This window comes from Staurois parvus, unplaced genomic scaffold, assembly GCF_062004578.1.
Source record: "Staurois parvus isolate SC_StPar_1 unplaced genomic scaffold, SC_StPar_1.0 ptg000300l, whole genome shotgun sequence".
NCBI lineage: Eukaryota > Metazoa > Chordata > Amphibia > Anura > Ranidae > Staurois > Staurois parvus.
This window is the reverse complement of record NW_028318096.1, coordinates 1,970,010-1,983,148: the sequence shown is the minus strand read 5'-3', so window position 1 is coordinate 1,983,148 and position 13,139 is coordinate 1,970,010. Positions and strand designations below refer to the sequence as shown.

General features: G+C 41.6%; 1 protein-coding gene across 1 annotated transcript in view; it reads right to left on the bottom strand.

Moving 5' to 3' along the window:
* Positions 1 to 12,490, bottom strand: part of FIRRM (FIGNL1 interacting regulator of recombination and mitosis) — a gene marked incomplete at its 3' end in the record, with an annotated part of 101,330 nt that extends 88,840 nt beyond the window's left edge. Inside the window, exons 1-3 of the mRNA XM_089683064.1 lie at positions 12,459 to 12,490; positions 12,283 to 12,371; positions 6,893 to 6,997 (exon numbers count right to left, since the gene is read on the bottom strand). Coding sequence (XP_089539190.1) covers positions 6,893 to 6,997; positions 12,283 to 12,371; positions 12,459 to 12,465 — 201 coding nt within the window. The remainder of the gene's footprint in view (positions 1 to 6,892; positions 6,998 to 12,282; positions 12,372 to 12,458) is intronic.
* Positions 12,491 to 13,139: the final 649 nt, after the last annotated feature.

The window sequence follows — 13,139 nt, the reverse complement described above, 5'->3', positions numbered from 1 at the left end:
GCATTCCCTGCATTAAGGTATAAGACATTTTACATCTTGATGTCCTCCCCCACTTCCCTTAATATTTACCCAAGTCATCCATTGATCCAGCGATGTCCGGTACTCACAGAAGCGAGTACATCCCCTCACGTTTTTGAAAATATTTTTATTCTATATATTTTCATGTGACAACACTGAAGAAATATATATAAAATGCAGCGCTTGAAAAAAATGATGATAAAACACAGTCCAGTGAAAAAAGTGCTCCGTATTTCCCAGTGCAAGTGGTAAAGATTTACACTAACCAGATAGCATAAAAATATACGCATGTGTATATGTATCCTGTAGAGTCCCCTTCTCCACTCAGATCTGGTCAAATAAATAGCCGGAAAAGGTAGACATCCTACGCCCTCTTGTGGTAAAAGAGTGGTCCAGCAGATCAGAATGATGCCAATCAGAGTAAGCCTTCCCCCTTCACAGGAGTTGACAAGGAGATCCCTTGGGGCTGTTAAAGTTGAGGGCGTAGGATGTCTACCTTTTCCGGCTATTTATTTGACCAGATCTGAGTGGAGAAGGGGACTCTACAGGATACATATACACATGCGTATATTTTTACGCTATCTGGTTAGTGTAAATCTTTACCACTTGCACTAGGAAATACGGAGCACTTTTTTCACTAGACTGTGTTTTATCATCATTTTTTTCAAGCGCTGCATTTTATATATATGAATTGTGGGACTTTATATGCGTTTTCCTTTATGTTCAGCTGCTGCCACTATTGATGAGCGCTTACTGTATATTTTACCTTAACACTGAAGAAATGACACTTTGCTACAATGTAAAGTAGTGAGTGTACAGCTATAACAGTGTAAATTTGCTGTCCCCTCAAAATAACTCAACACACAGCTATTAATATCTAAACCACTGTTAACAAAATGAGTACACCCCAAAGTGAAAATGTCCAAATTGGGCCCAAAGTGTCAATATTTTGTGTGGCCACCATTATTTTCCAGCACTGCCTTTACCCTCTTGGGCATGGAGTTCACTAGAGCTTCACAGATTGCCACTGAAGTCCTCTTCCACTCAACCATGACAACAACACGGAGCTGGTGGATGTTAGAGACCTTGCGTTCCTCCACCTTCCATTTGAGGCTGCCCCACAGATGCTCAATAGGGTTTAGGTCTGGAGATATGCTTGGCCAGTCCATCACCTTTACCCTCAGCTTCTTATCAAGGTGGTGGTCATCATGTTAGAATACTGCCCTGCGGCCCAGTCTCTGAAGGGAGGGGATCATGCTCTGCTTCAGTATGTCACAGTACATGTTGGCAATCATGGTTCCCTCAATGAACTGTAGCTCCCCAGTGTCGGCAGCACTCATGCAGCCCCAGACCATGACACTTCCACCACCATGCTTGACTGTAGGCAAGACACACTTCTCTTTGTACTCCTCACCTGGTTGCCGCCACACACGCTTGACACCATCTGAAGCAAATAAATTTATCTTTGTCTCATCAGACCACAGGATATGGTTTCAGTAATCCATGCCCTTAGTCTGCTTGTCGTCAGCAAACTGTTTGTGGGCTTTCTTGTGCATCATCTTTAGAAGAGGCTTCCTTCAGGGACGACAGCCATGTACACCAATCTGATGCAGTGTGCGGCATATGGTCTAAGAACTGACAAGCTGACCCCCACCCCTTCAACCTCTGCAGCAATGCTGGCAGCACTCATGCATCTGTTTCCCAAAGACAAACTCTGGATATGACACTGAGCACGTGCACTCAACTTCTTTGGTCGACCATGGCAAAGCCTATTCCGAGTGGAACCTGTCCTGTTAAACCACCATATGGTCTTGGCCACTGTGCTGAAGCTCAGTTTCAGGGTCTTGGCAATCTTCTTATAGCCTAGGCTATCTTTATGTAGGAGCAACAATTCTTTTTTTTTCAGATCCTCAGAGTTCTTTGCCACGAGGGACCATGTTGAACTTCCAGTGACCAATATGAGAGAGTGAGAGCCATAACACTAAATGTAACACATCTGCGACCTTATAATACTAACATGTCACATGACACCGGGAGGGAAAATGGCTAATTGGGCCCAATTTGGACATTTTCGCTTAGGGGTGTACTCACTTTTGTTGCAAGCGGTTTAGACATTAATGGGTGTGTTGAGTTATTTTGAGGGGACAACAAATTTACACTGTTATACAAGCTGTACACTCACTACTTACATTGTAGCAAAGTGTTATAACTTCAGTGTTGTCACATGAAAAGATATAATAAAATATTTACAAACATGTGAGGGGTGTACTCACCTCTGTGAGATACTGTGTACCCAGCTGGATCTCTTCTCTCCTCTCTTCCTCTTCACACAGAGGCTTGGGTAGCAGCAGGAACCATTGGAGGGGGCATATTACTGTGCTGCAGAAAATCTGTGCTGTGGATCGACCAGGGTGATCAGCTTGGCTACTGGGGGAAAAATGAACCACCACCGAAGAAAAGAAGCTACAGGTGCCAGCTTGTGTGAAGCATTTCTAGCACAGGATCGCTGCTCAGTTCTCTTCCTTCCCATGTCCTATTGCAAAAGATGATGGGATATGCATTTCAGGAAGCCCTACATTCCCATTGTCAGTCTGACTGATACCCTCCAGGGAGTTTTATACAGAATCACAAATAACAGAAATTACTTCCTAATAGCCATAGCTAATGTCCAGATACAGATAGTGGCCATAGCTAATATCCAGATACCGATATGTAATGGACATATAATACCAAGGTATCATTAAATAAAATAATTCAGTAATGCATACTTTATAACACAACACAATTACAGTAATTAGATGATTAAATGATAGCCTAAAATAATCAAAAAGGAGAAGTACAGACAAAGCTCTTTTGGCTGTACTTCTTCTGTGGATCACAGGAGTGCAGTTCGTTCTGCACTTCCATGATCTATTTTCAGCTGGCAGCGGGCTGAAGCCCACTGTTGGCTGACATCACTCAGCCGGTTCAGGCTGTGGAAAAATCTTAAAATTTAATTTAAAGTCGGGATTCACCCCAGTCTGTATCGGCACCTGGCTAAGCCTCTCAGCGATGTGCTGAGAGCCTGAGCCAGTTACTCTGTCCCCCTCCTTCACACACCAGCACTCCAGTGAGCGGAGGGGAGGGGGGGGCGCAGAGCAGACAGCGATGACTGACAGTCAAATCTATGCAGAGCCTTAGTAGAACTAAAATATGTGCAATAAACATAAGAAATTAAATCTTCTGCCTCATTAGTAGCCACTAATACTAGAAGACTGACTCACAGACAAGTAAATAAATAAATCTATACATAAAATAGCTCATAATGCAATCAAACTCATTGGAGTGATACAATCCTATAAAAAGGGATGGAAAGAGTTAAGAAGCCACTCAGGAAGATAAAACAAATTACAGCTGTGAAGATAAAAATGAAACAACATGTCAAGTAAGTCTCGAACTATAACCTCAATATAAATGAAAAAGACTGTATAGATACACAGATATCTAGGACTCCCCTATTCATGATGGTATATCTTGCAGCAGGGATTGAAACCTCCTATGAGGGGTGTGTGTTAATAATTCATAGAGAAAGCTACAAGAATGTAATATGTGGCTCAAGAAACTGAAGCAGAACAAGGCTAAGGAAGACCAAAGATCTAGGGTAAATGTACTGTAAATTTACAAACCCATTATATCACTCATTACCACCCTCTTATCCAGTACCCTTCAACTCTCTGCTTTGCCCTCCACTACCTCCACCCACTAATCTTCTTACTGCCCAGAAAATCGCCAATCACTCCAAATATAGGATTGACAATTTGTGCTGAAATCTCCACTGTACAGATATCTGCCCCACTTATAACTCCATGTACAAGTTTTCCTCATTTAACCCTGTTACTATAGACAAGATTGCTTACCTTTTTTCTAATGCCCACCTAACAAGCTGCCGCTTAGATGGTGCTCCCTCCTTTTCACAATCCCCCCCCCCTTTACATCACAGTTTGCCCTTCTCAGCCCTGCTTCACATCACACCCCCTTTACAGTAGTGTTCTGAACCCCCTTCATTGAAAGCCATATCCTCTGCCCCCCTTCGCATATTTCCCCCACAGCCGTATCCTCTACCTTCCTTCACAACCCCCCCCCCCCCAGCTATATCCTTTACCGTGTTTCACATCTGCCCCATAGCCTTGTCCTTCACACACCTCTCCCTCCCACAGCCATGTTCTCTACCCTCTTTACACCCCCCTTCACACAGCCAGGTCCTCTTCCCTCCTTCATATCCACCCACAGCCATGTCCTCTACCCCATTCACCACCCCCCACAGCCATCTTCTCTATCCCCCTTCACACACGCCCCATAGCCATGTCCTGTCCTCTATTCCCCTTCACACACCTCTCCCCCCACAGCTGTGTCCTCTACTCCCCATCACATCCCCACCTTCCTCCCCACAGCCATATTCTCTGACCGCTGTCTTCTCTAGTTATGCCACAACACATACATGTCACCATGTACTAAACACAGAATACCAAGTCTCCTTTCTACGTCCCACTCAGCTAAAAGCAAAAAACAAACTTGACCCAAAGCTGAACTACTTCCATCACTGCATGCCTGGACACAGAGAGCAAACAGGTAATTGGATGCAGAGACTTACACACAGTTTCTGGATGGTGGGCGGGAGGCAGCACAGCACTGGGGAGAAGAGGGGGCATGAGCAGTTAACCAGCAGGTGACTGGTTGCTAGGCGGTCCGGGCAACCAATCCCCAGCTTCTTAATAGGAAAAGTAAACTGCGGCAGCTTCTGCTCATGTCCTGCACTTTGCTGCCTCCCACCTCTATGAGAATGACAGCAGCGGAGGCTGGGAGGAGAAAGTCTATTTAAAGTAGCGTGACCACAGCTGTCTGGACTGGACATTTACTTGGTCCATATCCAGACCGTGATCCGCCATTTAACCACTTGCATTGGAACTGTACTGTGCCCTCATGTTGCAACGTGCTACACAAACTGTTGGCCGATAGATACATCCTGTATAAAAATAATGGCAGGCTGACAATCGAATTGTAGAGTAAAACAGCTATAGCCACTAGGATTGTATGAGCATCTGACAAGCGGACTTCTGGCTGTCTGATGTAAGCAGTCCAACGCCTCTGCAAGCGATGGATTACTTGCACAAACACATCTCCCCACCATGAATTAGGGGCTCCGCTTGGCCATCTGCGAAACCGGCATGGCGGGTGCACCCGGGTAGGGGGCAGTGAGCCCAGCTGACACACACCTGCTCTCCTCCCCTTCTTGTTGGTGACCCAGAAGTGATGTGTAAAAATTTTGCTTTTACCCCCTTTCTGCCTAGGCCACTTTTCAGCATTCAGTGCTGTCGCACTTTGAATGACAATTGCGTTGTCACGCAGCACTGTACCCATATGAAATTGATATTTTTGTTCACACAAATACAGTTTTCTTTGGGTGGTATTTAATCAACATTGGTTGTTTTATTTTTTGCTTAACAAATGAACCACCGAAAATTTTGAAAAAAAAAAAAAAAAAAAAAAACTTTTCTTAGTTTCTATTATTAAATTTTGCAACCAGGTAATTTTTCTCCTTCACTGATGCATGTTGATGAGGCTGCATTGAGGAGGAGACACTGACAGGATGCACTGGTGGGCACTGATAGGTGGCAATGATGGCACTAATATGTAGCACTGAAGGGCACCGACTGATATCAGCGGTACTTTCCTTACGCTGTGACCGGCAACTGTGTTTACATTGTGATCAGCTGTGATTGGACACAGCTGATCATGTGGTAAAAGAGCACTGTGATTGGCCCTTTACTGTGTCATGTGATCAGCTGTGTCCAATCACAACATTCACAGGGAGCGCCGGCTGCATCATAGGACACCCTCCCAAAACTAGACGACTGCGCTGTAGCCATCATTCGGCTATAGTGCAGGCAACAAGTTGTTATAAAAAAACCTGGCACCAAATTAAAAAAAAAAAAGTTTTCTATTTAATAAAAAAGGTACACATAAAATCCCCCCCCCCCCCCCAAAAAAAAATTTTTTTTGAGGCTCTCCTCCACCTATATGCACATAAGAACAAACTTCAAGGCTCCTACACATGAAAACGTCGATTGCAACACACGTTACATATTGCCGCGACCTATAGGGGGCCTTTAAAACGCCGCCAATGGAAAATCTAGCGTTCTTTGCCATTTCACGGATGTGCGCAAATTTAAGTTTTGACATGTTGGGTATCACAAACAAAAGATTTACCAGCACACTTATCAGTTAGCCTGCCAAACAACTGAATTGCCCTGTCTAACAGTTTACGTTAAAAACAGAAGTGTTTGTCTGCACACACTTGCAAATATAAAAAATTGGAACTACCACTATTTTGTTCTCTAGGGTGTCTGCTTTCAGAAAATATATCATGTTTTGGGGGTTTGCGCAATATTCAGGCCTAAAATTATTTTGTAAAAACGTGTGCAAAAAGGTCTCTGGCAGTGAAAGGGCTAAGGGAGAGATGTAGTCTGTGTTTTTAGCGGTTTGTATGAAAAGAAATCAGTTAATATAACTTTTCCATCTGGAAGTAACAGGCTTTTTTCAGAATAGGCAAAGGGTTATTTATTTGAAACGATAACATTACTTGCAGTACCCTTATGTTATAGCTCTACTTCTCCAGCACTGGAAGCATATAATATACTTACAAACAGTGCAACAGCGCTGTATGCAGATCAAATTAAAAATCCTCTGTCTAGAGGTCTCCATTCATTTTTTACCACAAATGCATTTATAGTTTAATTTTATCAGTCTGGTAATATTAACATGAACTCGCCTGATGCATTTATGGGGAGACTTTTGAACTGTAGACCTTCGAAATAATATAAATGATACAAATTACCTGCAACATTTTCCTTAACGAATTTTTCAGTTCTGTATTCTGGCTTGAGAATTCTGATGAAAGTCTTGAGATTTCAACTGTTAAATTGTGAAATTCATTCACAGCCTTAAGAAAAGTAAATAGAGGAAAAAAAAAAAAAATTAAAATGTAAAAAAAAAAAAAAAAAAAAAAAAAAAAAAAAAGGGGGACTATTAAAATGCAAAATAACTTTTTTTTTGGAAAGTGTTACATTTGTTGCAGCCAGGATATGAGAGAGAGAGGACGAGAGAGGGAAATCGATCAAAAATATTGAAGGAACACTTTTTAATCAGAGTATAGCATCAAATCAATTGAACTCCTGGGATATTGATCTGGTCAGTTAAGTAACAGAGGGGGTTGTTAATCAGTTTCAGTTGCTTTGGTGTTAATGAAACCGAGGTTCCCATGTGGACTGCGTTTTCAGAAGTGCAGGAACTTCTTCTCTGCGTGTCACTGGGCACGGGAGTCCGTTCAAATGAATGGGCTCTCGTGCCTGCGCAAAACGCAGCCTGCACGGCCGCATATATGTGAACCAGGGGTAATAGGTAGTCAAGATGTTGAATGTGTAATTTATGTCCCTAGAACACCTGATGGTGCTCCTTGCATGTTGGGGCTCTCTATGTGGTCAGGCTGTGGAAAAGTCTCACACATTTGGTATAATTATATTCAGGAGTAGCAACAGAAAGTATTTTGGGCTGATGGTCGCTTAATTCCCCTGCTCCGCGCCACCGGAACATCCACCTCGGCATATCGAGCTTCTGCATCATCCGGTACAGATACAAAAAGCCAGAGGTACTTGCGGAGCACCCGGTTTATGCCCCAAGATGCACCCCGCGCTCAAAGCCCAAACACCGGGCTCGGCAAGCAGACTCCCCACTCCGGCAGCCTGGCAAGATGGTGCCCAACCCCCGAGCCCAATGACACCACGCAGCTCACAGGGGATCTGCACTCTGGTGAGGACAGTCAGCATCAGTTTCCCTCTGTTTTAACCAGTGCATTTGAACACGATCCCGCAGCTTTATTGCATAAATTCCATTCCATGGTGCGGGAAGAGGTTACCACTGCCTCTCGCAAGCATACTGGTAAAACATTTTTTCAGGGTTCCCGGGGATCGTGACGGATGTGCTTCTTCCTTTTCAGTTGTCATGTCATTGAATTGGTTATCCCTGAATGTTCAGGGAATGAACTCCCCTCGAAAACGGGTGAAAATATAAAAAGTTTCTTCGGGCTCGCCAGGTGGATTTTGCCTGTCTAGAGGAAACTCATTTTTCTACCGCTTCCAACCCGAAGTATTTCAATGCACACTTTCCTCAGTTTTTTTTCAGGCTACTGGCCTTACTAAACAAAGAGGAGTCCTTATTGCTTTCCACAAAAATACCTTGTTTGTGTGAAGCACATTGCTGACCCTTTTGCTACAAGGCTTGATTCCGGATGTAGATGTTACAATTTTGACCTATTATGCTCCCAATGTCAATCCTGGACCCTTTTTATCACATGTCTACTCCCTTCTGGCAACTCATCAGCGGGGTACTCTTCTGGGGGCGGGGGGATTCCAATATGGTCTTAAATCCTACCCTTGATAAGTTTCCCCCGGAGAACTCTAATCCTTCTGCTGCAGCTAAATCTTTTACCAACACTTTACGAACTCACGACTTGGTAGACTTATGGTGCAAACTTCACCCTGGGGGGGGGAAAGACTACACCCTTTATTCTTATCCTCATCATTTCCACTCTAGAATTGACCACGCCTTTGTGTTACATAAACATCTCCCTCTGGTGCGCTCCATTTCTATTCTCACAGTACCGTGGTCTGATCACGACCCCAATTTGGTGATTTGTTGATCTCTCCTCTGTAAGCCTTCCTACTCTTGAATTATGAATGACTCCCTGCTTTCACTGAAGGAGGTACAGGCAGATCTTCTGCGCAAATCCCAAGAATATTTTCAACTTAACTCAGGTTCTGTCTCCTCTTCAATGACGCTGTGGGAAGCTTACAAGGCTGTCCTTCGGGGCCATATTATTCAGGTAGCTTCGAGGCGCAGGAGGGAGAGACAACACAAACAGCGTCAGCTTGAATCGATGCTAGCTTCTATATCGCCTCAATTTAAGAGATCACCGACCCCTTCTAACCATAGGTTGTTGGATCAGGCCCGCTTGGAACTGGACCTTTGTTTGACAGACGCCGCCGAATGCGAAGGATGCGCCAGAAGTGGTACAGAGTCTTCTCTGTTCTGTTTGTCTTCATGATATTTGTGCTGATTGTAACCTCTTTTCTTTTTTATATAAATAAGAACTGCACCAGCAATATCGTATCTGTTGGACTTCCTCAGGAGTCCTGGATGCGGAATGTCAGTGTGCATCCGGTGAGGCCATTTTTGCAAATTGTGATGCTTTATTTTATCTCTTCATATGCTGCACTTGTGTATTAAGTTTATTTCTTTATACTTCTGTGCACTTTTTTTTTGTACTATTCATCAGAAAACGTGTAAGTTTTATTTTTTGTTGGTCAGTGCCCCGTTGCCGATATCATGTGACCTGCTGTGACCAATCACAGCAGGTCACATGACAGTTGTATACAATGGATGGCTTCATTCATGCCATCCATTGTATACTAGTGTGTGTAGCTGTGATTGGTCACAGCGATCACATGCACAAGCTGGGCTAATCATAGCCCAGCTGTGTCATGTGATTAGCTGTGGCCAAATCACAGCTAAGCACCAAAAAAAAACAAAACAAAAAAAAAAAACCCTGAATGAAAGGATGTAATTCAGGTAAATGCTTGCTTATAGCAAAGTAATTCTTTGCTATAAGCAAATTGTGTAAAAAAAAAAAAAAAAAAAAAAAAAAATACTGATTACTTCCCCAAAGTAGTACAATATAAAAATGTAATAATGTAAAATGTAAATGTAACTGTAATAAAAAATTAAAAATAAAAAAAATTATATATATTATATATATATATATATATATATATATATATAGTCAGTGTCACTGATCATTGCCATGCCAGTTATATGATGATGCTGTACTGCACTGGTGACAGTATGTAAAAAAAAAAAAATAGTGAAAATAATATTTTTAATTTTTTCATTTTCCAAAAAACGATGACAAAAAAAATACTTCAAAAAACTCACCATGCCTCTTATGACGTACGTCAGACTGTCTACTTTGCAAAAAGGGGTCATTTGGGGGATATCTGTACTGTTCTGACATTCTTGGACCTCAAGAAATTAGATTGGCTGTCAGTACTTCAGGACTGATCAATATTCAGATCTATACCATAGTTTGTGAACTCTATAACTTTCCTACAAACTAAATACATCCTAATTTGGGTTATTTTCACCAAAGACATGTAGTAGAATACATTTTAGCCTAAATTTATGAACAACATTTATTTGCAAACATTTATAAACAGAAACAAAGAAAAACATGTTTTTTTCAAAATATTTGGCCTTTTTTTGTTAATTTAGCAAAAAATAAAAACCCCAGTGGTTAAATACCACCAAAAGAAAGCTCTAATTGTGTGAAGAAAATAATAAAATTTTAGTTTGGGTACAATGTTGTATGACCGTGCAATTGTCATTCAAAGTGTGAGAGCGCTAAAAGTGCCCGGTATGGAAACGGTTAAATACAATAGTTTCAGGTGGTGGGCAACATTTTTTATATAAGCAGGTATGAAACAGTTATTTGATGTCTGTAACACTGTTGTAAATGGCAGTAAAGCTATTTTATTTACTGGAAAATAAAATGCGTCTGTTTTCTTTTTCTGTCTTAACAGAATTCACTTTAAACATGCAAATCGTATAAACAAACATTCATGAAAGCACTGTAACAGGTGTGAATAGGTCCTTATGCAGACAACAGTTACATTCATAACCAGTCATTGAAAGAATAAGTTCACCATTCGTAACATTTTACCCCCTTAATCAGAGTGTAATATGTTACTGTAGGACCAGCCCCTGCACACACCCCTGAACCCTTGTTGTGACAGCCAGCAGGCGATCTTCTTGACTGATTCCAAAACACGGCAGGCTGCATGTTGGGAATGAAGAATTCACATCATGGGAGTTTTGCGCAATCTGTATTCAATATTATAGACTTAGCGAATTTTAAAGACAAACTTCAGACAACTTTTGATTAAAAGTGGGGAAGACATATAGCCCCAATTAGGTTTTCCATTGGGGACACTTCAACCCACTTCCTATCCAGATGGCTAAACTGGAAGTTAGATAACCTCTTCAACAGGGACACAAACAGCAGTACATCCTCCCGGCTCTAACGTTAAAAGAATGTTTTATTATGGTCTGTGTCCCCATTGTAGAGATCTTCCTTACCTTCTGTTTTACTGAACACAAAAGGAACTGGGGTAAAATCTAAGCAATGACTAAAGAAAACAGAAAAAAAAAAAAAAAAAAAAAAACACCTTAGAGTTTAACCACGTGCCCTCCAGAGTATTTACCCCCCTTCCTGACGAGGCCATTTTTTGTGATACAGTGCTGCATTAGTTTAACTGACAATTGCACGGTCATGCAATGCTGTACATAAATTTAATTTATGCCATTTTTTCCCACAAATAGAACTTTCTTTCAGTGGTTTTTGATCACCTCTGCGGTTTTTCTTTTTTGTGCTATAAATAAAAAAGATCAACAATTGAACCTGAAAAAAAATTATATTTTTGATTTTTGCTATATAACATATCCTATAAAACATTTTTTTTAAAAATCTAATTTCTTCATAAATTTAGGTCAAAATGTATTCTGCTACGTCTTTAGTTGGTTTACGTGAAAGTTATACCGTCTGCCATTACTAGTATAACAAATATATACCGCCATGTGTAGAGATCAGCGACTTATAGCGGGACTGCAGCGGGCATTCTGACACTGGGTAGGAACTAACTGCCACTGACACTAATACAGTGATCAGTGTTAAAAAGCACTGACAATGCACTAATGACACTGGGCAGGAAGGGGTTTACATCTGGGGTGATGAAAGGGGTAACTGTGTGGTTTACATTGTGTGCGGTTTTACTTGGGAGACATGCTGCTTTGTATCTCTCTGCTGTGCATATCCATGCTGACAGGAAAGAAACCTGTGTTGTTTACTTACAGGACTCTCGCCTGTCAGCTTTGTCGATGATCACCAAGTGCTGGCCGGAACACGGTGATTAACATCCCTAGCTGCCAATAACAGTGCGGGTTGGGCGGCACACGTGCCCCCTACCTGGGAATGCAAATCATGTATATACGTGATTTAGCGTAGCCGTACCACCCAGTAGCAGTACTTCTGCTATAGGGCAGATGGAAAGTGGTTAAAACCCTTCCACACACTGACCAAAAATAACTGGTACACTTTGCAAAAAAGTAACACAATACCTTTGGAAGCAGTTGTGAAAATACACCTTGTTCCACTTCCTCCAAGCTGATATGAGGTAGAAGCACTTCTGTCACAGTCTTAAATAGTCCTGAAACAGAAGACAACTTTGTAAGTCTAAATAGTTAAGCTAAAGTATACAGATTTTGGGAGTAGAGAGTAGCTTTAGTCAACTTACGAATCATTTCCTCCCAGCTATCTGAACCCTGAAACATGGTGTAGGATTAATTAAGGAAAGACTGCACACTGTATATTGTGTTATTTTTATACAGTACATTATTGTATCAACACATTTTCAAACACTACACAGAAATAACCACCTATCCCCATTCAGAATCTTGGAGGAAAAAAAAAAAAAAAGTCCAATAACCATTATGTTACAATCGACCCACACCAATGTGTGAAGCTAAAAAACGCTGTAAGATTAATACTACCTTAAGGCCCTATTCGCCCGGCTATATTGATTTACAGAGGATCTCCCCATAAAGATGGCCTGTCACAACTCAAGCTAACACAAGGGATGCTGTTGAGCCATTGTGATAGCAATAAATATACATATAATTAAAAAAAAAAAATTTAAAGCGCCCTGAGCAAATGCAAACACACGTGTAGGTTCCTCAGGAATATGTGGACAGTGATTGCACCACACAAAAAAAAAAAAAAAAGTTATAATCCTACACCTACAGTTGATCCAGAGGAAGCCAAAAAAACCCCCAGCAAAGCATTATCCATTTTGCTCCTGCAGGGAAAAAAAACTTCTTCCTGATCCACCAACCCAAGAGGCAATTGGATATTCCCTGGATCAACGTTACCTATAAATGTTAGCATCCATTTATATTCTGTGTATCCAAGAAAGAAT